At 42.0% G+C, this 24,375-nt stretch overlaps 1 protein-coding gene across 3 annotated transcripts; it reads left to right on the forward strand.

Moving 5' to 3' along the window:
• Window positions 1-1,049: 1,049 nt before the first annotated feature.
• Window positions 1,050-19,628, forward strand: stk11ip (serine/threonine kinase 11 interacting protein). 3 transcript variants are annotated; one of them, XR_015101804.1, is made up of 26 exons: window positions 1,050-1,462; window positions 2,432-2,634; window positions 2,741-2,815; window positions 3,156-3,251; window positions 3,328-3,435; window positions 3,511-3,582; window positions 3,663-3,792; window positions 3,876-3,979; window positions 4,060-4,149; window positions 4,218-4,259; window positions 4,328-4,513; window positions 4,584-4,653; window positions 5,186-5,626; window positions 5,706-5,917; window positions 5,993-6,103; window positions 6,226-6,439; window positions 8,117-8,238; window positions 8,321-8,531; window positions 8,956-9,065; window positions 9,132-9,229; window positions 9,410-9,600; window positions 10,004-10,088; window positions 11,376-11,458; window positions 16,813-17,042; window positions 17,121-17,330; window positions 19,416-19,628. XR_015101804.1 is itself a non-coding variant. In XM_086119681.1 (25 exons), the coding sequence occupies exons 1-25, from the start codon at window positions 1,396-1,398 to the stop codon at window positions 17,259-17,261; spliced, it is 3,492 nt and encodes a 1,163-aa protein (XP_085975807.1). In that variant the 5' UTR covers window positions 1,050-1,395; the 3' UTR covers window positions 17,262-19,628. The 3 variants fall into 3 exon arrangements, 2 of the variants coding, with proteins under 2 accessions (XP_085975807.1, XP_085975821.1); XM_086119681.1 differs by having other exon boundaries at window positions 17,121-19,628; XM_086119695.1 differs by having other exon boundaries at window positions 1,051-1,462; window positions 4,328-4,489; window positions 17,121-19,628.
• The last annotated feature ends 4,747 nt before the right edge of the window (window positions 19,629-24,375 follow it).

The following is a 24,375-nucleotide window of genomic DNA, read 5'->3' on the forward strand; positions in this document are numbered from 1 at the left end:
TGTTTTAAATATTGTAAATTATATTTATTCCAGTAAATACATGACATTTGTCATACTACTACTACTACTACTACTACTACTACTACTACGACTACGACTACGACTACTACTACTACTAATAATAATAATAATAATAACACATTAATTTATGCAAACATGTAAGATTTATGTGACAATATATGATACTGTAACTACATCGGGGCTTTTAATTGTACCAAAGCTATGGTAAGGAGGAGTGATTGGTTTATTTTATTTCCAATCAGATCCCAATATGAAGGTACTGTATTCACATTATAAACATAATAACGTATTTTATTGCTGCAGCTCGCAGACATTGGTTTCGGGACTCCAGTTTTGGAACCACTGCTTTCGGGTAGTTGAAAGTTACATAATATCCAGGGATTCTTGAAAATATATCATATTCCAATTTGACATGACAGACCGGTCCACCTGACACCCCCCAATCAACAACAACAACAACAACGACAACAACGATAGCACTGTCAGTTGATTTAAATTTATTATTTAAGCTGTCAGTTATAACGTAAAACAAGAATATTCACTGGCGAAACAAAAACCTAAACATCCTCCTGTCCTTCATCCACATTTTACAGTTCAGAAAACAGATGGATAATGACATGGAGAAACGGCTTCTATGATTACCGCCCCAAGTGCGCCACTCAGTGCTCACGGATTTTATTGAAAAAGTCATATGACGTTTAACATTTGAGTCATTTTAAAATATCTATGCTGAGTACAATCCTGAAGTGTTTAAAGCATTGTTTTCAGTAATATCGTAAGCAATTCTGAGAAAGGATGGATTTTGTCCATAGGCATCCATAGTTTCCTTGCATACGGGTCTTGCTCAGAAAAAACATATATATAATTTAATAAGTAAATGTATTCTACATATGTACCATTATCTATTATAAATCAGTGGTTCTAAAAACATACAGGCGAATAAAATTACTTTAATTCAGTATGTAAAAAACAAAGGTTGTCACTTAGGTGCTTCACGGCCACCGTAGTCAGTTTCTCGTCACGTGACACAGATGTCAGTATTAACGCCCTGAAACCCACCACTTTATGTTACTGTACTATGCAGGAAAATATTAGGGACAAGTGAGAACGCATTAATGTTGCTCGTTAACAGGCTGCAATTGCGCGTGTTTGTCATGTCACCATGACACATTTGATCTTGTGACCAGGAAGTGTTTTAGCTCGCGTACCCGACTGGCTGGCTCAGTGCAGCTGAATTCGGAATGTTATTTGTTTCTCTGACAAATTGTGCCGGTTGACCTGGGTGTTTGCTTTTCAAGGTTGTTATGTTAGCGCATTCAAAACGACAAGCTTGTCATTTCCGACAGCAGCTCAGTGCTACAACGCCGGTCAAAGATGTCTCGAACTGACGGTGGCCAGTCCCCGCTTGTCATTCGCCTGGCAACACTCCTCCGAAATAATGGTGAGTTTTGATCCCAAGTTAGGTTCAAAAAGTGCCGCTTGATTCTCATTCACCCTCGTAATCTAAAATATATAGATACATAGGTACATCTGAATACATACATCGGAATGTCGTAGATGAGTTCGATTATTTTAGTAGTTCAATAAAAAAACTCGTAGAGATTCAGTAAGTACACTCCAAATACATTTGATTGTCTTATTCATTTTCTATCGACAATTAAGCGTTTTCTTAGCCGTAAGCGCCAGTCATCGATACTCTACATTCAATAAATAGATGCATAACATGAAATGTTTCACTTTGTGTGTCAGTAATATATATATATATATATATATATATATATATATATATATATATATACACACACACACAGTATATACTGTATATATATACTGTATATATATAAAGAGAGAGGGATTAATTTTTCACGTTTTGGTAAAATTTCATGATATAATGAAAAATATTATTACTACTGGTACTAATAATCGTGGTGGCACATCCACCTCACAGCTGTGAGGTTGGAGGTTTCAATCCAGGCTTCGGACTTCCTGTGTGGAGTTCACATGTTCTCCTAGTGCTTGCACATATGTTTTATTCAGCTGGTCCTGCTTGCTCCTGGGTTCAACCCCTCAAACTCATAACTGTCACATGTAAGTGCTAACCTCTCAACCACCGTACCACCCTTCCCGGATTAAGTGAACAAAACTCAAAACAAAATGCTGAAACAATTTTTTTTTTAAACAGAGCAAAGTAATAAAATAATTAAGAAGCAAACCAATGACAATTAAAACAAAAATAAAGTCATAACAACCAAAACAATTACAATGAACAATTCTGTTTCAAGATGTGTGTTTTAAGTAATTATTTTTATATTAATTTCTGAAATCAAAATGATGTTTTCAGCAATATTCTGGTTGATTAAAATGTGCCTGTATAATGGCATCTCAGTTGTCCACCCGCCTCCATCTGCAGGCGAGTTAGTGCTTGCAGGCAGCAGCACACTGACCCTGCCAGTGACGAACTTGCAGCAGCTCAACCGACTGTTTGAGCAGCACTTGCTGTCCAGGAATCAGCAGCATGGTTTCCTGGCCCTGCCGTCCCATCCATCTGACACTGCATCCTTGCTGCAACTGCAGTTTCTCTTCGACATCCTGCAGAAGACAATCTCCCTGAAGGTGATTTTAAAATAACAATGAATGAATAACTAATGGCATATTTGTCATTTGAAACCCGTACGTGTGCGTATGTGTGTGCACATGCGTGTGTGTGCGCTTTATGCAGCTCATCAACCCGTCACGCACAAGATTACAGTCTGGGGTGAAGATTTTTCCTTTCAAGTCTTTAAAGTGTTTGGAGGTACTTTACTCTTTGGTATCCCTTATTTTTCACCTTCTGTTTCTTTACCTATGAGTTGTATTTTATGATCACATTTTGATTGCCAGTGCCGCAATTCATCCCATATTGCTATCTCATCCATCTTTGCCTCAAACCAGTTTGAAGCTGTTTGTGTAAATACAAGCAATAAGAACAGTATTTGTCTTTCTCTATTTTTTACATTTATTTAGTATCACTCATTGATCTATGTTGAACGCTATGCTGAATACATATGAACTTTTTGCCCCTGTGAGACAAATTCTGATTTTTAAAAAAAAAGTTGAATTAAACACCTGACTTTCTTTTTTATTTCTCTTGGTAGCTGAAGAATATCCCGCCACACTGTCTAGAGGGTCTCAGAGGAGTTTATTCCCAGTTGGAGGTCTTCATCTGCTCAAAGAGCCTGAGCTCCCTGGAGGTGCTTTCAACTTGGCTGTGACTGCATCTGACAGTTCGAGCCCCTGTAACATGATGTGTGTGACTTGTTCCTGCAGGAGCTGCTCTCCCTATGTGGCGGTGACCTCAGCTCTGCTCTGCCATGGCTGGAGCTGCACACCCTCAACTTCAGCTATAACTTCATTGTCTGCCTTGACCAGTCTTTAGTGAGACAAATGACCCAAGGAATACCTTAACTTTCATTCCACTGACACAAGCTCACGTTACTTTTCCTGTCTTAGAGTCTCCTGAATGTCCTGAAATGTTTGGATTTAAGCCACAACAAGATTCAGGAATGTGCAGAATTTCTAAAGGTCAGACATTAAGTGTTTGCCTTCTGATTTGGAACTGCAGTCATTGTGCTTCATTTTAATGTCTTCTTCTTTCCTCTCAGCCTTTGAGTGAACTGGAACATTTGAATTTAGGCTACAACTGCCTTCAGAGGGCGCCAACACTTAGCTTAAGCGCCACGGCCAAACTGCTCACGCTCATCCTCAGGAACAATGAACTGGAGACTATAAACGGTACACAGTACAATGGCCAAAACATAAACTGACTTAAATATGCTCTTTATATGTTTCTGTTTATCATGTTGGTGCTTCAATAGGTGTGGAGCAGTTGGCATCACTCCAGCACTTGGACCTGGCCTATAATCTTCTTCTGGAGCATTCGCAACTGGCTCCTCTCTCCTTGCTTCACTGCCTCAACACGGTGAGGACGCACACATGCATCTGTCCATACATGTCCTACAGCAGACAGCTACTTAAACATGCCAATGTCCCTTCATGTAGTTGTACTTGGAGGGCAATCCGCTGTACTTCCAGAAGACTCATCGCACATGTACTGTCCGACACCTCTCCCCCAAGGCTGTCGGCCTCAAAGTGGGTGAAGTATTGGTGACATAAAGGAGTGCATTTAAATCCCATTCTCATGTATTGTTTTTTCACAGCTTAAACTTGATGGTGTCGCGCTCTCCTCCTCCGAGTTATCTGTAAGTTTCCGTCAGTGTAAAATGTGTCTACAGCAGAAAGTCTAAAAGGAGAGCACTCCTTTCCCCAGGTTCTGCCAAAAGCCGGACAACTAATTGTCCAGCTCCAGTTATCCACTCCGGCGGAGTTAGAACAAAGTCATGCAGATGTGTCAAGCGGAGCTGGGGAGCTCAGCGATAGTCTTTCAGTGGGGGATGTGCGAGTCTCACGTGGTCACAAAAAGAAGTCCCGGGTACGATGGAGGATGCTGATCCAAGTGTGGTAGAGTTGGCAGTTGTGATATATTCTCTACATTTACTTGAAATAATTTTGTGGTGCACCCCAAGGTTAAAGTGCGCCAAGCAAGTATCTCTGAACCCAGTGATACGGACTACCAGGCAGTGTCCTCCTCACAGGGTGGGTTATTGATACCGGTATGACAGGTATTTTGGTTCTGCTTCGTTCAATATCGCTTGCCTTTAAGGAGGTCGTGTTTTCAGCAATGTTTGTGCAATCGCTAGTTACCGAGCAGGATTTGGCATTAATGGACAAACCATTGCCACAAAACCTTTGGAAGGCTGTGCCATGGACCAGGATGGGAAAAAAAAAACCCTCTTGCGTTACTCCAAATCCAGATAAATGTAATAGAGTCTATGGGAAGGGAAGCAAGACCACATCTTCAAAATTAAAATAATGCAAAGCCTGGGTTGTAATGGAGAAAAATAAGTCAACATTATTTACAACTGTATTCTGATGTTAGACTGACTCAGATTTGGAAATGGAAAAGAATTCACTGTAATCATTAGTTAGTTTTTTTTTTTTTCCTTTCCATATGCAAGGGAGGAGACAGAGAGGCTCTGGCCGCACTGAGTCAGATGTATATTTTTAGACTTGTTAAGCTGTGGCATCGGTCTGCACTGTAATGAGTGCCGGTGTGCTTCCTTCCCAGACATTGCTCTTCCACACCAAGAAGAGATCGAGCGCATGTCCAGTTTCAGAGAGCAGCTTGGTGAGGACTGGCTGCGGTACCAGCACCACCTGGACGTAGATGTCGCGCCGCCTCCTGCCAAGACTGTTCATGGCTTGGAAACACTGTCCAGCAGCCTTGACATACCCTTTTGTCTATCCTCTGAGGTTCTTCCTCCACCACTTATCTCATCTGAGCCAAGGGTGCCAATGCCCGAGTTAGAGGCCGAGCAAGAGACAGAGTCCACATTGCAGTGGCCCAGTCAGAGCCCTCCACACACTGAGTCCACTTTGGAAGACACTGTGGTGGATGGTCCGGTGGCAGTCCAGCTCTGTGCATCTGGACACAGTTTGGATTCCCACAAGTCAGTCAGCGGCGAGTGTGGCATTTCTAAGGAGGGAGACCAAGAGGAAGACATGGGAGGTAGTTATGACAAAAACATAATACATGCTTGACATATGTTGTTATCAAACACCACTTTATGAAGTATTTTTGAGTGCAGTGGACCAGTGTCTGCCACTCCTGGTGGGTGTCTTACCTGACAAAGAGGATGAAGATGAAAAAAGTCAGGATGAGAAGAGGAAGGAGGTGTTTCTGCGTGTCAAACTGAGGCATTTGCTTGAGGTAGACGTGCAGTCAGGCCAGGAGCGATGTCGCCTCGAGCTCGACTGCCTGGCCAGCGTCGATGCCACGCAGGCAGCTTGGACCCACAGGGTGAAGTCAAGTAAAATAATAAATAAATATATACCTGTATATGTATATACACAGATATTTATTTTTTTATTTCAGGACACCAAAGGAATGTTTCCAGCTGTGGAGATCAAGTTTCATTATATCATGAAGGAAAAGAGGCGGCGATGTTACGTCCTTCTGGATGATGACCCAAAGCAGGCCCTTAAGGTTAACATGTGCATGCAGCCCAATGATCGTGTTGCAAACAAAGAACAAAATTCGGGTTCAGACCTGTGCCATGACCAGAAGCGTGTTTGATTTGTGTTACTGGAATTTTTTTTTTGGACCAGGATCTCGTTGATGTGCTGTCACTTGTGGCAGAGGCCAACCGCCGCCGTGAAGCAGAGCTTCTTCCAGGCTGTGTTCATTTGCAGTGCCTTCGTTGCGGGTCAGAGTTCATGGAGGCTGGAGGTCAAGAGACGACTACAAGGCCTATAATGCTGCCAGAGGGTGGCGATGCGCAAGATGGCAAAGAGTTGATGGAATGTGATGAGGGTGACAAAGGTGAGCAAGCTAAGTCATGCAGAGGCAGTGAGTCAGATCTTAAAAACACCCTCCATTTCTGTCAAAACAAATGCATGGTTCATCTCGTGTGTTTGGAGTGCAAGATGGAAATACTGGGCATGTTTGTGAAAGACAAAGCCGTAATGTCTTCATGGCTCTGTTTTCCCACATACAGCTAAGAGTATCATCCAAGCGATTATCTTCTCCTCAATCTTTTTTTTTTAATCTTCATAATCAACTGCCGACAGATTAGATTCAGCCAGCAGCCACCTATGTGTGCTTTGACCACGGTTCACGTGAAAGACCTGCACTGGCAAGCACACTCTACTTTCTTCTTTAGATGTTTTGAAGATTTCTCAACACCCGGTGGGACTACAGTGAAACTCCTCTACAACGAAATCATGTTTGCAGCAAGAAATTTTTCACAACAGGGGGTTTTTCACTGTAACAAATTTGATATCAGATGTAAACACACACACACACACACACACAAATGCATGTGCACATGCACACACAAACGTGTGTGTACTCTTTATTTTTATTCCAATAGTGCATAAGTATGAGCATACACTTATTTGACACTTCATATAGTCAGTGTAGAAAGAAAAAAAGGGAAAGAAATTGCGAAATTTACAATCAGCATTCACTTTCACTTCCATCAATTTCTTGGATAATGTCTTTTATTTTGCTTCCTCTGTCTTTCATTTTGACCACTTTTACCCTCTCTTCCAGCGTCAGAGCTCTTCTTGTCTTAGTTGCTTGACATCCAAAGGCCCGTTTTGTAGCCATTTTAGCAATGCAACGTTCTTGCTGCGTCTGAAACTAACAATAACAAATTCTTCCTGGACTACTACTGCACATGTGTAAACCAGTGTGGTGATTGCTGTTGCCGTTTCCGAACAAAGCAGTAGAGGTTGCTGTTGGATTAGACTTCGTTGTAGTGAATCTCGTCGTGAGGCAAGAGCAGAGAAAAATATTTTGTATAACGCATCAGTTTTTTTTTCCATTGTATGGGTGGCAGAAAAGTGGGAATGGTGTTAATGCATGAAGATTTTTTCACACTGGGGGGGGGGGGGTATTTTCGCCCATGTAGGTTTCGTTGTAGAGGAGCTTCACTATAGTTTGGTTGAAAATTCAGTATATTGCCGGAAGCATTGTGAATGGTGGTTTGCCTCTACTGGATGTGCCCGCTCACCCAAAGTCATTTGGGAGCAGATCAAGCTCTTCTCTCACCTAAGGAAGTCAAGTGGTATGGGAAAAGGGTGGATGGATATAATAGCATATTTTTTTATAGGTAATTTTATTTTTGTATACATGTCAATACTGTACATAGAAGAGTGGACAACTGATTATTAATTCTGCCAACAACATAATATAAAAATAAAAAAAGAATTTTGAGGCCTTTCTGCCGGCACCTGTTTTCCCCATGTTTTGTGTGGCTTTTCTTCAGTTCCTGTCGTTTCCTGCCAATGTCAAAATCATGTCTGTTAGGTTAATCAGAGATGCCGAATTTGTCCAAAGGTATGAATATGTATGTTGGGAATGTTTTCCTGTCTTTTTGTCAGGCCTGTGAAATACCGTGTTTCCCACCTCTCCTGGGACCCTAAAATGCGACACAGGATAAACAGTAGATTTTAATGGATTTTTCCACCATTCTGTTATTTTTGCTTTTTCCAGGAAACTGTGATAACTGTCCAGAATGTGGAAGTGACCACTTGATCCAGCTAGTTGGCCAGTCATTCCCTTACAGCAGTACGCCAGTCCAACGTCCATCAAGGGCAGGCAATAAAGACATCAAGGTGTCGTTCATGAATGGAAGATTTTCCCTCCTCTAAATATACTTTCAAAAGTAGTGACCTGAAATGTCACACTCTCCAACAGGTGATCCCTTGTATCAGCGATAATCCGGTGGAAGCTGCCATTACTGCCGTCACAGCGGACCCCGCGTTTTATGATGGGGAGAACGGGTCTGACTCTTTCTCCCTGTCCTTCAATGCTGATTGCCAAAGAAAAGAGGATTTGGCTGGCAGCTACACTACCATCTCTGCTACACCGCCTGTATTCCATCTTTCAGAAAGAGCCAACTCCGTTGGTGTGTGATGGCTTTATTCAACTATGAATCCAACTGCATCGTAATGTACGACACCCTGCAAGAGGGTTCGGCCACTGTTAAAATTGATGTCTTAGTATAATGAACGTACAAATACTGTATATAGCAAAAGTGTGTTATTTATTTGGGTGAGCTGAGGTAAACACTTTGGAATCATTTAATTATCTACCGCATTTTATCTAGAGCATCACACAAATTCAATGTAGTTTCCCTTGTCCCGTGCCACCCCATTTCAAATATATGTGAAAATTGGGTTTGCATCTTCCATGTATTCCTACTTGCTAACTACTGTGAAAAAAGGTCTCTAAAACAAAAATACCACGTGGATTTTGTATTCTCTGATGAGACGGTAGCTTCAACAAGCAAATGTTCTTAAGGTGTCGTTTACTTGAGTGGATTTCCCCAGGAAACTTAGACCAGCTGACTGAGGCCTTTGAGGTGGTCGACCATCGGCTGAAGCTTTTCTTGGATGTGGATGTCTTCGAAGAGGAAGAGGAGCTCAGTTGTTTCCTAAAGGTGAGTAACTGTTGTGTTCACATGCAAGTTACACGTCTGCAGGCTGAACGTCCATTTGACCGCCAGACATCACTTGTGAGATTTGGGGAGCCAGAAGAGTTTCCATCTCTGGTGGTGGTGTCAGACAAGAGAATCTATGTCCTTGAAGTAACATCAGGAGCCAGGTGAGTAGCTGAGCAACAGTGAATACGTATACTTTTAATGTGCTATTGGAAACCTTGTGTCAAAAGTGTTTGGGTTTTTTTTAGGTTCTTGACTAAAAGAGTTGTTAAGTCCCTCTACTGTTTTTTGGGAGTTCCTGCCACTGCTAAAGTTAACCTCGGTCTGCATTTATTACCTCCCAGCAAAGGGCAGCTGTCTGATTGGCTCCAGAAGCGTGACTGCCACCCAATCTTAGAGCTCAGCTACCTGGAGGTGGGACTTGGCTCCCAGAGCATCCACATTGCATTTGAAGATGGGGAAGTCATGGGCGTGGCCTACACCCTCCTGGTGCGGGACAGTATACGCTGCAAACACTTTTTTGGCCTGTTGACAGGTAAGAAGCTCAAGCCAAACACGAGCACGAGCGGAAAACACTTCCTGTTCAACATGTGGAAAACACATTTAAGGACAACTCGCATTGCGTGAGAAAGAAACTCACTGACCCTGTCCTGCTCCACTTGTTGGTTGTGCTGCTTACCGCTTAACATAAACTGAACATTGCCGCTGCAGCTGTCAGAATAGCATGGTCTTCTTGCCACAGAAACGGCGGGAGTGGTAAAGAAGTCATATACGTTAAATCTGTGTGACGAGCAGAGATTTATTGTTTGAGGTGAAGGACTCGTGTCTTACTCAAATGAAGTCAATGAATTCAGGTGGCCTTTTGCCTTAAATCCAGCAGCTGCTTTTGTTTGCTCCAAATGTGTTGAGTTCTTTCCTCATGTCATTGCTCTCTGTAGGAATTGTGCGTGAGATGGCACATCGGTCCGACAGCAAACTGAGGTCAATCTCAACCACCAGACTCAATCCTCAGCACCATCTCTGGTATTTCCACACGTGCAACGAGACAAGACTTGCGCGCAGGAGCTCATTTTTATCCAGACACACATCTTCTTTCCATTAAAATCAGATTTCTTTTTTGAAGACTTCATCTTGTAACACGGCTCCCTTAAATTAGCTGGTAAACCACACCTTAATTGGGAGCATGTGTTACGCACCCAGACGGGCGTATGTTTTTGTACAGGTTGTTGTTAGCCACCTTTTATTTGTATGTTTTGCTCCACTCATTGGTAGTCTTTTCCCTCCTCTGAAGCGGAAGAAGATAGCTAACATGAAAGCTTGATTCAGAAATACGGGGTGATTTAAAAAGAATAAGACAAAGGCATCACATGATATTTCAAAAACAAAAAGCAATCTGAAACTCGAGCTTGGACATGTGTTGCACATACCTTCAAATTTTTATTTCATCATTTACACATGTTCAGTGTGGCCACCACCGGCTGCACGGAAAACATCAAGCCGATGAGAATTCCTCCACAACGCGCGGATGTTGCGGTGCACCGTGTTGATTGCAACTAGAAAAGAAAAGAAATTTATCTTCTTGAAAATCGTATCTTATCCGAATGAAAATGTGCCTCAGCTGTGCATTGACGGGAGAGGTGCTACAAACCTTGCTCTGCTCTCGGCGCTTAGCCTGCCTGAGCCCCCGGACCTCACCTTTTTCTTCTGGTAGTATGTTAAGTACAAAGTTTATGTTCCACCACTAGCAGCAAATATCGATGACACCCTGAGGCGCATTTGGGAGGCATTCTCATATCGGCTGTCCGTGCTGCCAGTGGTGGACACAGTGAGCGGTTATAAAACATGAAATAAGAACTTAAAGGGATGTACAACACATGTGGTCAAGCTAGAGTTTTATATTTTTCATTCTTGACATCACATGATTATTTTGGCTTCTTGTTTTTGAATGTCCCTGCACATGTAGTATATCACTACACTGCGCGCAAAAACACAAACCCCCTCAGTGAACATTCAAGTTCAAGTTGTTATATTAAGGTTGAAAATCTTAATAAATAACATTACCAGACTGTCAAGGTACAGTATGTAGAAGCATTTAGCATTGAATAGTTGGATGCGCTTAGGTGAGTTCCTGAAAATGATGATTATGATTCTGTTTCAAGTTTGGTCTTGAACAAGTCAGAAAATAAGCAGAAGAGTGGTAGCAAGATACGGTGAATTACATAGCCTTGTATCAACATTGCCGGTTCTTTTACCCAAATAGTACACAGTATCGCATGTTCTGTTCATGGTTTCGTTCTTTTCATGCACCAGGCCTCTTTTGTGTGAAGACATCCAGACAGATGTGGAGGATGGCCAGCTGCAGTTCTGCTACATTCTGGCCTTTTTGCTACAAGGTTAACCACACACACACACACACACACATACAGTATATATATATATATATATATATATATATATATATATATATATATATATATATATATACAGTATATATATACTGTATATATTAGAGCTGTGAAACGATTAAAATATTTAATCGAATTAAAAATGCAACTGTCATAATTAACTCAAATTCACAAAAAATTAATCGTGATTACTCACGCATTTTTGATTGTTTCTGCATTTCCTATTATATTTTTTTGTCCTATTATTCCCCATTTTATTGCTCTCATCAACATAGAATCATGAATCCGTTTTCTATGTGCAAAATGCAAATATTTACTGAAATAACAATTTCGATTTTCAATTTTACATGAACATTTTTCACTTGGAGCCGTTATTCACACAAAAGGGGTGTTCACATGGCAAGATTTGGTCCGGTGCTACGCCCCAGTAGAGCGTTCACATGTGCAAATTAGCTCCGGCGTAGCCCCGGAAAACAGCTTACACCGGACCAAATTTGATCCATCTCAGGGAGGTGGTTTAAAAATTTGCTCCGGAGCAAATGCTTGTTAGCGAAGCAGCACCGGTGTAAATTTGCACGTGTGAACGCAACTGGGTTAAATTTGCTCCAGAGCAAATGCTTGTGAAGAGTTTACGTACGGCGAGAATGCGTTTCTTTCGCGCTCTGTCGGACTTCCGTCATGTGTTTGTTTAATAACGACACAAGACTTGGCTGGTAACTTCTTTCCTTTTGTAGGAGACTGGACTGTCTCGGAGTTGTTTGTGTAGTTTGTTCCTTTGTTATGTGTTCACAACCCCCCGCGCCCCATTTAATTTATTTTGTGATTTCCTCTCTTGATTTTCTGTTTGGCGCATTACGTGTTTGCTTTTCTGAGTGTCATTGAAGTCATCGTTGATTTACGTTTTCGGGGGCGGTCACTCTCGAGCAGAAGGCACGGCGACCGAGAAGGAGAAGGACGTGCCTGTCCAGTAGTCGCTTGAGTTGTAGATACAGTACGTTTTAAAAAGAACCAACACGACAGCTCATTTGTTTTCTGTCGTTTTGCTCCGCTGCAGAAACTGCCGTGTGAACGCAAGTGGGGCTGCACCGACGCTCAGCGGCTTTGTACGTGTGAACGTTCCACACAATTTTCTGCGGTGCAAAATATATCGCAACAAAATACATCGGTGCAGCGCCGGAGCAAATGTGTGCCGTGTGAACACCCCTATAATCTCTCACACAATATTACTGTCCATCAACAACAGTGAAAAAAATATTTTGTCACAAAACAGCTGCTTTAACAGCTCTTTTTATGGAATCAAAACAGAGCAATATAACATTATAAAGTGCACATCTAAGGTAAACTAGAACTCAGCCTATAGAACTATACCTAACCTATAGACCTATAACCTATAGAACTCAAAACTCACTTGTATTCTTTGGCATTCGACTCAGCATGACTTAGATTTGTTCTTGGTTTTACTGTTTGGTGCTTTCTACCGCCTTTATTACCGATTTGTCTTACTGTTTATTGTGCATGTTAAATTGCTCCATGTACAGCACTTTGTATGCAGCGATGGCTGTTTGAAAGTGCTCTATAAATACTGTTGACTTGACTTGACTTGACTATAGTGGATTTAAGCCATGGTTGCATACTTCGTTTTTCTCAATTTTGCTTTGAACACAGCAGTCAGGCTATGTTGATTCTGGTGGTCCTTCTTGTGCGGAAGTCTCTCTATGGTGGCTTAATCCCGTTAAAATTCATTTAAATGAATGCCAATAAAAACGCGCTAAACTGACAGTTCTAATATATATATACAGTATGAAGAAAAGAAAACAAGAAAACCTTTATTAGTCTCGCAATGGAGAAATTCCCAATTCACAGCAGCAAAGTTATGAAAGGAAGAAGTAGAACAACAAAATATAGGAGCTGCTGGAAAGGCAGCCACTCTCGCGGCGCCATTTTGAAGTCAAAATAACAAAAATAACACAACACAACACATAGGACAGTCGTGCAATCTTTACCACTTTTCTGCATACACTTTGTTGTCTGAAGCAGTTATAGATGAAAGAGGAGAGGATCGAAGTGTCCTTTCACCAGTGGATCAGAGATGTCATGCTGAATATTAAAAAATATTAGAGATGTCAGTTTTGCGCGTTTTTATTGGCATTCATTTAAATGAATATTAACGGGATTAAAAAATTTTCTCGCGAGATTAACGAGGCACACGTCACAGCGAATGTTACGTTGCTCTATAAATAAACCAGAAACAAAACAACAAGCGCGCTGCACAGGTCCACGCCCATGTTTGTTTTGCCAGCCACGGCAGCCTGAGACACCGAAAACGGACACTTAAGGAGTTTATGAATGGAAAGTTTACTTTTAAAAAGTTGCCAGATTGTTCCACTGACAAGACCAAAGTTACCTGTAGGATTTGCAGTAGTAAACTGAGCTATCATCATAGCACGTCGAGTCTGAAATACCACTTAATGGCCAAGCACACATCTGATGTGAGAGCCTCCATTACAAGGTATGAACAGAAATTGTACATAGCGGAGAAGGCTAAGGGACACCAAGCGGGAGAAGACACTGTTTCGGGAGAGAAATAAGAGACGAGGTTGATGAGCCTCTGGTGAATAAAGAGCAGGTAGCCTGTTGAGTTCGATGTATGCCACTGACGCGTTACTTGTTTGGAACTATTTTGTGTGGAAGGTTACAGTGTTCCATGTCCATATAAATAAAGGGGATGGAACTTCCCTGTGTTCATCTGACAGTGACGGTGCGCTGAGGCACGTCAAGAGTTCAGCGCTGCAGTCGTAGCGACCATACTGAAAATAAAACGTATCGAGTGTTGTGCGTGCCTCGAACCAAGTGTAGTCATCCGAAATGATGTCTACACAAAACCATAGAGAGACTTCCGTGCAAGAAGGACCAACAGAATCAACATAGCCCGACTGCTGTGTTCAAAGCAAACTTGAGAAAAGCGAAATATGCAACCTATAAATCCACTATAGGCTGAGTACTAGTTTACCTTAGATGTGCATTTTATAATTTTATATTGCTCTGTTTTGATTCCATAAAAAGCTGTTAAAACAGCTGTTGTGTGACAAAATATTTTTTTCACTGTTGTTGATGGACAGTAATATTGTGTCAGAGATTATGTGTGAATAACTGCTCCAAGTGAAAAATGTTCATGTAAAATTGAAAATCATTGTTTCAGTAAATATTTGCATTTTGCACATAGAAAACTGATCCATGATTCCATGTTGGTAAGAGCATTAAAACGGGAAAAAAATAGGACAAAGAATATTAAAGGAAATTCAGAAACGATCAAAAATGTATGAGTAATCACAATTAATTTTGAGTTAATTAGTTAATTATGACATTTGCGTTTTTAATTTGGTTAAATATTTTGATTGTTTGACAGCTTTAATATATATATCAGTGTTGTGTCCAAGGACCGGCAACCGAGGCCAAGGCCAAGGCCAAGGACTTGACTCCGAGGCCAAGGCCAAGGACCAAGGACTGATTTTGAAGCTGAGGCCTAGCCGAGGACATGTATAAAACAATGCTATCATACCACTTGGCAGGTCTTCATGATTTGCAACACCCCTCCAACATAACCCCTTGCACTCCCTAACGCTTGAATGAAGTGTTTTTATTCAAAGAGTAGAACAGTCAGGGTACGTGTTATTTATACTGAGAAAAACAAAAATAAAAGCATATGATGTACATTTATGAATGAATGGTTTAGTGCAGTAGTTTCTTAATATGAAGTAAATCAACACTCAACAGGCATGACGTGGCACGGAAGACAAGTTGAGAAATGACTTTGCCACGCCACGGAAACGACACACTACCGGCAACGATTGTTACTGTGAAATCCTCTGGCTTGCCGTAGTTTTTTGTTGTTTGTTTATTTGTTTTGACTGAGAAATTTCCTTGCGTCCCAAAAACGCACATTATTTGGAACTGTGCGTCCCGTGGGAAAATTATGTGTCTCGGACACGGGACGCAGAGGTAACGAGATGGCTGAATCTCTAAACATTCTCTGAGTACTACTATTATTACCACTACCACTAATACTACATTAATTAATACCTTCAACTTCACAATAATAATAATAAATAATTAAATCAACCATGATTTTAAACTATGTATTATCAATATTCATTATTCCAAACATGAGAAAGCATTCAGCAAACATAACTGGAATCGAGCAAAAGGACTCCAAATCCCAACGGCCAAACCCGGAAGTGAAGTGCCGACATTATTGACTCCAGCTGTAACGCAAATTACTTGGTTCAAACAAACATTCTAGTGCGACTGCACAAACGTGACGACTGTGCAAAAATAACTAAATAGAAGACACCACTGTTACAGAAAGGCTTTAGACGCTATTTAAACTGCTGATCGCAAACGGAACGAACCGTGATTGAAACTAACTGTGATGCCGCTCTTTACACGTTGTACTGACCGTCAGTGGCAGCCCCGCCCCTTCCAAAGGGCCAGAGAAAGTCATCAACGAGGTTTTCCCTGGATGGATTTTGTTTGATTCCTTTCTGATTTTTGCGGTCCTCTGGCCCACTTTAATACCTGTGGGCGAAGGATTAGAGGCTTTAATCCCTCGTTGTGTCCGAGGACCGGCAACCCAAGGCCAAGGACTTGACTCCAAGGCCCAGGACCAAGGACTTGACTCCAAGGCCCAGGACCAAGGACTTGACTCCGAGGCCAAGGCCGAGGACCAAGGCCGCCCTTCAGTCCTCGAGCCGGTGAGGCCAAGGACCGGCTCGAGGAACACATCGCTGATATATATACACACACATACTGTACATATACAAACATGTATATATGTGTGTGTGTGTGTATATATATATATATATATATACTGTATATATCCCTTAAATCATCATTGCCAATGCATGATATGATGATTTGATGTCTCTGTTGGACGGCATATAGCTGGGATTTAGGGACTCAGGTGAAGCAAGTTACATTCATTTTCGTGAGAGATGTGGGACACCGCCCTGTCTACAGTCTACCTCAGGCAAATTTCCACACACATCAGTGGAATTTGTAGCTCTGCCATTCGAGCGTGTCCAGATCTGCCCCGTTCGACTTTTACTTAACATTTCAGACATTCAATGCCAACATGCATCTTTGTTTGCCAAACTGTATATCTATTTCGTGGCCACACATTAGCATTTTGTGTGCATGTTAAACATGTCTAAACTGTGGTCACACTCAAACGCATTGGTGGGCTTTGACCTTCACCTTCCAGGTGACCAATGAATTAAACAATGAGTGCATGAAACGTGGTCATATTAAAGCAAGGGTTGTCTCTTGCCTGCGTGCCATTCCAGAAAACACGTGGGCACCAAAGACTGTGCTGGCGACCCGAGAGACTTTGTACTTGTTGAGCGAGGATCACCAGTGGAGGAAGAACACAAACCACCTGACAACAGTTAACGGCAGCCCGGAGCCGAGCAGCGGGAGCTTCTCTCTTCTGGAGACGCTGCCCATCAGCTTTGTTAGCTCCATCGACCTGTGGCCCAATGAACAGCGGCAGATGGATGTCAAGCTCTACGACGAGGTGAGCCCCATTGTAGATTGTTACATTGTTGGTTGCAGTTGTTTTCGATTATTGACTACTCTTAATTTAATCTTCAAGACACAGAAAGAGGAGAAGACATGGCACGTTCGCTCAGAGAGTTCTGAGCTCCTACAGGCTCTGCTGGCTTGGATCCGAACACATTGGGAGTCCATGTTTGGCGTTAAGCTACACACAACTGTCCACGGCAAAGAAACGTAACGAAGAGACCCACGTTCTACTCTCTCTCTCTTGCTCTCTCTCTCTGTACCTGCACCTTCAAAGAGGCAGGTAGGTCCAAGTACCAAGTTTTGTTGTGTTTTGTTTTTGTGAAGCAGTCAACACGCATATGCGGGAGGCCTCACACTAGCAGGTGATTTGAGTCCCAACATCCTGCAGCTGTCCGCGTTCATGTAATAATTTATTTCTTTACGATTGTCTCGTTTTTTTCTATTAGAGCAACATTGTTTGCAAACTATGCATATAAATGAATTCAAACAAATGCACGTTATTGGTTTTATTTATGACTACAGTAAACCCCTGCTCGTGGCGGGAGATGTGTAGCAGAGCTGAAATACACACAGCCTGAGCTTCACCACGACAAAGATTTTAGTCTCTCACTCAAGGCGCATCACTTCAATGTACTTCCTTGACAGACATTACGACTTTCATATTATCCAGGACTTGGGCATCATTTTGTGGCATTTTAGGGGGAAAATAAAATAATCTGTTTCTTAGTCATTAGTGAACATGTTTACACTGTCATCCAAGTGTCCTCCCACCCCTGCTTTATGCCCAAAGTCAGCTGTGATACGCTGCAGCTCATCAGCAACCTTCATGATGATAAGCAGCATAAAAATTGGATCAATAGCAGCATTAACTCAGAATGTCAGAGAGAGATATTAGCGCCCGCCTTTGTTACTTGGAGTCCTGGGGTGTCCAAATATTTTCTTCCAAGGAGCACATACAACTAAATGAAGTATGCATTGGCCACATTCATCATTAATTTATTGAACACACTAGAAACAATCCATCACAGTAGTTCAAGGTATGCACATGCTAGATGAAACAAAGCAAAACTTTGTGGATTTTCTGGCGGTTTGCAAGTGGCTGCTTGGGCATCTGATCAGGATGCATCCTGGACACCTTCCTGGTGAGGTGCTCCAGACATGTCCCACCAGAAGGAGGCCCTGGGGACAACCCGGGACACACTATCTCAGACATTGGATGTATGTTTGGTGAAAAACAAGGCAGTGAGAGATGAGATTGATTTTTTTTTTTCTTCTGTCTCGCCACTCAATGTAGAATGTCAGTCATACAAAGCAGGCATGGAACACTAGCTATCGATTTTTTATTTTAATCTCTGATGCGCACTCCAAAACGATGAGAAGAAAGGAGCGTCAGCGCAGAGCGCCGATGCGTATGTGGAACTGGGAGTCACGGCTTGGAATTGAAGCGGACTTACATGGGACAGGAGAAGAGAGCCAATCTCTCTTTTTCGTTCATGGATGCTACAGCTTCTTGTTGCTTTCAAGCTTAGCTTGTAGCAGATGTGTGCACATTGCATCATGATGTCTTTGATCCACTGGTGAAAAGGGCACTTTGATTCGCTCCTCTTTCATCTATAACTGCTTCAGACAACAAAGTGTATGCAGGAAAGTGGTTAAGATCGCATGACTATCTCTGCCTAATGTGTTGTCTTGCATTATTTTGTCTTTTTTTTTAACTTTTCTTTTGATGGTGGCGCAGACACCCGCAGCGGCTCCTCTTGTGTTGAGAGGGAAGAAATTTCATCTGTGCTGTATGTTTTACATACAGTACATTTGACAATAAGGTTTATCCAATCCAATCCAAAAAAGACAGTGGGCCACAAAATGCCCTCCATGTAGCAGCTTGGACACCCATACATTATAGTTTTTGATTGTTGCTGGATGGATGGCTGCTGAAGTTGAGGATGAGGAGAGAGCAGCATCGGCGCGGAGCCTCGCAGTCCAAGGCTGAGAGTCGCCGCTTGGAATTGGAATGGATTTACATGAGACAGGAAAAGTGAACCAATCTCTTTTTTTCATCAATGGATGCTACAGCTTCTTGTTGACTTTGAAACTTACCGGTAGCTTGTAGCCGATGTGTGCACATTTCAATCATTGCGTCTGATCCACTGGTGAAAGGACACTTTAATTCTCTCCTATTTCATCTCAAACTGCTTTAAACAACAATGTGTATGAGGGAAAAGTGGTTAGCATTGCACGACTGTCTTTCATGTTATGTGTTGTGTTGATTATTTTACTTTATGTTGACTGTTTTGTGAAGCACTTTATTACAGCAGCAGCTCTTGTGAAAGCGCTATATAAATCAGGATGTATTGTATTGTCGCAGGGTGTTTCACCGCAAGCTCAGCTCACCCCATTCCAGTGAAGTTCTGTATCTTCTCTGAGTCGTATGGATGCTGCGCTAACCAACTCCAGTGTGTAAATATTTCTTTTTGCGCCAGTGCGCCACATGTGTTGTGCACATGATTGTTGAAGACATGGATCACCTTCAGCTGAACCCACGTGGTCCAAAGCAATAAATGGGGCTTTGAAAATCAAACATGGGTTGCGTTTTTGGACTTGCTTGTCTCAGGAACAGTTGGCTGTCTGTGGGAAAGCTCGGGGTGAAAGGGTCAGAGTCAGGTGCACCACAGCAAGCACAATTAAAGGATGTGCAAATAGTGTACTTTGCATTGCGTCTAGGAGGTCAAAAGCACTGAATCTTGAATCACTTCAGACGGTTTGCCAGAAATCACCAAAATCGCAGAATACAGTTGCTGTAAGAGTAGGGGCAGTTTCAGACTATTCCACAAGATCTGCACCTACCTATATGAATCTTTTATCAGCACTTAATTCAGTACTACTGTGATTATTATACTGTTTTTCATTGTGACTGTAATGTATGTCCACAATGGTTTAAAAGTTTGATGAAGTCTTTTTTGCCCAGAGTTGAATGTGCCCCTCTATCAAAACCCCTGGCCCCAGGCAGGCCCCCTCAGTGAAATTTATCTTGAACCGCCACTGCCAAGTTGGTACCGCTGTCGGCAGAATTTTGAGGCCAAAACCTCCTCCCCAGTCTCGCTCATCCACGTCGCAATAATTTGGCCCTTGGTTCCCTCTGATGATTACACAAGAGGAAGTTGTGGCTGAGCAAACATTTTGTGAAAAAAAGCACACCACATCTGGATGAGATACTGGATTGCAATAACGGTGTACAGTTTGGCATTTGAAGCTGCATGATAATTGACTGACTTCAATTTTATTTTCATTTTTTAAATGACACCACTGAATCTACTTTTGATCATTTCCGACTCTGTTCCGATTTCTTTATGTTCGTCTTAACAGCAACAAATTTAATGCTTACACATCTATTTATATATTCCAAGTAAAAATGGGCATGGTTCTGCATAACGTTTCATGGATTTTAGCTCCTGTACAAGTCATCCAAAATGACACGTAGGAAATGCGAAGCATTGTGTGGGGACACCTGCATAGATTAAGGCCAATGAAGAAAAAACATAAGGTTGGCAAGATTCTCACTTTAATCTCAGAATTCTGACTTTAAAGTGAGAATTCTGACTTTTATCTCAGAATTAAAGTCAGAATTCTGACATGAAAGTCAGAAGTCTGATTTTAATCTCAGAAGTATGATTTTGGACTTTAATCTCAGAATTACCTAATTGCTTCATAAAAACAACGTTTGTGTTGAGCCCCCTCAAAAAAAACAACATAAAATAGTCGGGGGGACCGTTCTCAGGTTTCAGGCGGGGAGGGCGGGTGTTTATTGAGGGGGCCACTTACGCGGCGTGACGAAGAGGAGGAAGACAAGTCAGGAGCCCACAGAAGCCAACACTTCTCTTGTTTGGAGCACCCCGGCGCGCGGGGTCACGGTGGGCTGAATGGACTCAGACTGAGCCTGAGCCAAGCACGCTAATTAGGAAAACCTGGTGGCGCAATTAAGCTCCTGGTGCGTACAAGGTGGGTGTTTGTGTTTGGAGCTCCTGAAACTTTGGTGGAGCGCTCGACTGCTTTCCTTTCAGTGGGCAAAACTGGAGCTTGTCTTGGCCATGCAGAGTTAAGTTTTAAAAGTGCTCTGGTCTGTTGGGTGGAATCCAGTCGATTCGTAGAGACCTTTGATGGTGGGGACGGTGAGTCAACACTCCATTTCATGAAATGTACTTTTTCAATATCGATTGTAACGCGCACTCAGAGCTATACAGAGTACAGATGTGTGCCTTTCGCACGTTACCCTGGAACGTGTCCTAGCCATGTTTAGTTTACAACTGAAACCCGGCAGAGCGCAGGGAAGCAAACTGTTGACTGTGTGCCTCTCCACAGTTATTCTCCTTTACCATGAAGGGCGCAAAGCTTGACTGTGACTTGGCCGACTCTTGCGGCGCTCGGTGCGCGCGCACGGCTTCGGTCGGGATCAGCTCCCTGAACCCTAAAATCCAGCTTTCTGTTTTGGGTTAGCCAGGAATGTTAAAACGCCCCCGCGTTGTCCGGATCCTTTGCACACACTTTTCAGACCAGACAACCCCCTCCCACCCCAAATCCTTCCCCGTATGCAACAGTTGATATTAAAATGTGCCGTTTATTGCGCCTATTTTACTTTGTCAAACACATTTAAGATACAATTTGTCTTTTGTGTCCTGTCGAGGAGCTCCAGCTATTTAACGGTGCGTTAACGAGGATTGAACCAAATCTCCACGTTAGCCAGAAAGTTATACGGCATTGCCTGGTTGACTTGACACTGCAAAAGTACAAGATACACGTAATTTAATTATTTCAATAGCCAATCAACATTTAGACGAGACTCCTCAGTTGTGTCAGTCTAAAATTTCTGTTTGAGTTTCAGATAAATGTATAGCAAACTATTCCTCAGGTTCAACATGCCCCCGCCCCCCCCAAAAAATCCCACAGTCATTAAAAAATATTGTCCCTGAGGGCACTTCAGAATTTGTAGACCTTTAAAAATAAAATAAAAAATTTGCTCTCAGAAAATGCTTATCTTTTAAGCCTTCCGCCCCCCCTTTTTTTTTGTGTTTCTATTTTTAACTTGTCTGTTGCAACCGCTTAGTTTCTTAAACTTTGTTAGTTTGAAACGTTTTAAACTCTTTCTAGCACTTGGAGGTAGTTCTGAAATGTAAAGTGAACGAATAAACATCTATTTTTTTGGAGGTCCGCTTCCCTGAACTGACGTTTTGCACACGAGGCACTGAAGTATACTGTGACGTACTGTATTCGATTCTAAGTGCCACGTCTTAGGACTAGTATATAATTTGTTTTCCGTTGAACTGACAATGTAGAGGCGTGATGTGAATCAATGTCTTTTTTTTTTAGAGCGTTAGTGGTCAAAGCGAGGCTGGATTCAGCAGCCTTTTAATTTGCTGCATTTCTGCCACGGCTGCGAATCCCATCAGAGAAGTGAAATCGCGTTTGAAGGGACACAGTCGCCTCTGTGAGCACTTAACCTCCTCACACCGCTCCCTCAACTTGTCTTCATCTCCGCTGCGCTCTGATTTTAAAGGTGGTGTTTTCGTAATTGTAGGGTGAAAACAGATGTCTCTCTGTGGCTGTATTTGCTGCTACTTGCTTCTGTTGCTTCTTGTCTCATGCTGATCCTTCTTTTGGAAAAGCTGTACAGCTCTATACTACAGTGAATCCCCGTTTTTCACGGGAGGGGGAATTTGTTCCAGACCCATCCGCAGGTGGTGAAAATCTGCAATAGAAACATGTTTTTCGATTTCCAACTTCCACAAACTTCATACACATACACTCTTGTTCTCGATGCATCAAAAAGTCACAGTTCTCCAAATACCAAATAAGAGGTATAGCATGCAACGTTGTACACGCTACTGTATTTCAATGTCAAAATATCAAACGGAGCCATATAATTTGATCTGACTAAAGTCCACCTGCCTACTGCTGATATATAATGTGAAAGGCCTCATAGACTGTAAAAAAAGACATCATCCATTGCCTAAAAATCCTCCTCCTGTATATAGCGTTTTGGTCAGGTTTGTTAACATTTGTTCTAATACTGCAATCTTTAGTCTTTTAATAATCCCAGTTGTTGTTTGTTGTTGTTTGTTTATTGAGCATATATAGTATACACAATAACAGGTTGACAAAAGTCAAACAAAAATTATGTAAGGAAAATTAGAAAGTAGATAAAAGAAGAAAACACACATCACAGTACATTTGAGTGTGCATAGGTGCAGGACAAGACATTTTGCGAAACACTTGGAGTGAAAATGTTTTGTATTTGTAGTCGAAGCGCACAGGACGTGTACATTTGAGTGTGAGCACATTGTGGTTATTGAAAAAAAATGTTCATGGTTGGCAGGCTTGCATGCGGTAAGCTCTCAGAGGATGAATGGAATTTCTCTGACAAAGACGATGCATGCCATATCCTCAATTATGCCTGAAGAAAAAAAAGGTTGTTCAATTTTTACTGACGCTTCAATAGTCGTTTTCTGTTCTGTTTGTTTTAAACGAGTATGTTGCCACTGGTCACATTGAATTGTTCCATATTTGAAATGTTTTTATGGCAATACTCAATTTACTCAATGGGCAAAAACTGCTTTTGGGGCCCATCAGAATCTTCGAAAGTCAACAATCACTGTTAATAAGTGCAAAAATTATTCCAAGCGTTTGTATTTTAGGCCAGTAGTTGTCGATGCACAAGTGTACCATTTAAATATGCTTCCTTTGTGGGTGTGGATATGCGATGTTGACTGGCAGCCAATGCGCTGATGCTCAACAGTGAAGGAATAAATGGAGAAGTGCAACTACAGCACCATCATCTGCTATTACTGCGGTGACTGTGAAGACGGAGAGACTTTCCACGCATGTGCCCAAATTTCTAACGGTTCACAATAAAACTAACCAGCTGTGTTCGGGGGACATTCATAGGCTATATCCCCTATTTTGTCACATTTTTTGCTGATAGTGCCGACAAGACAGGCGCAGTGAAGTCCTGAAGTTTGTTTGAATACTTTGTACGTGGGATTTGCATGTTCTCCCTGTGCTTATGAGGATTTTCTTCTGGTACTTTGGCTTTCACCCATATTCCAAACACAAACATTCGTGTTAAGTTCATTGAGCATTCTGGATTTTCCTTAAGTGCTGATTGATTGTGGACAAGTCCAGTCCTATCGCTTGACCAAAGTGCCCCAGCTCACATGCGACTCTTAACTCATTCACTCCCAAAGACGTTTTTAAACGTCTTTTCAGACTTGGTCTAGAATTGGCTGGTACTGAATGAGTTAAGGATTAAGCTGTACACAAAATGGATTTAGAGG

The sequence above is a fragment of the Hippocampus guttulatus genome, chromosome 1 (assembly GCF_054856545.1).
Source record: "Hippocampus guttulatus isolate MCC_2025c chromosome 1, RoL_Hgut_1.0, whole genome shotgun sequence".
NCBI lineage: Eukaryota > Metazoa > Chordata > Actinopteri > Syngnathiformes > Syngnathidae > Hippocampus > Hippocampus guttulatus.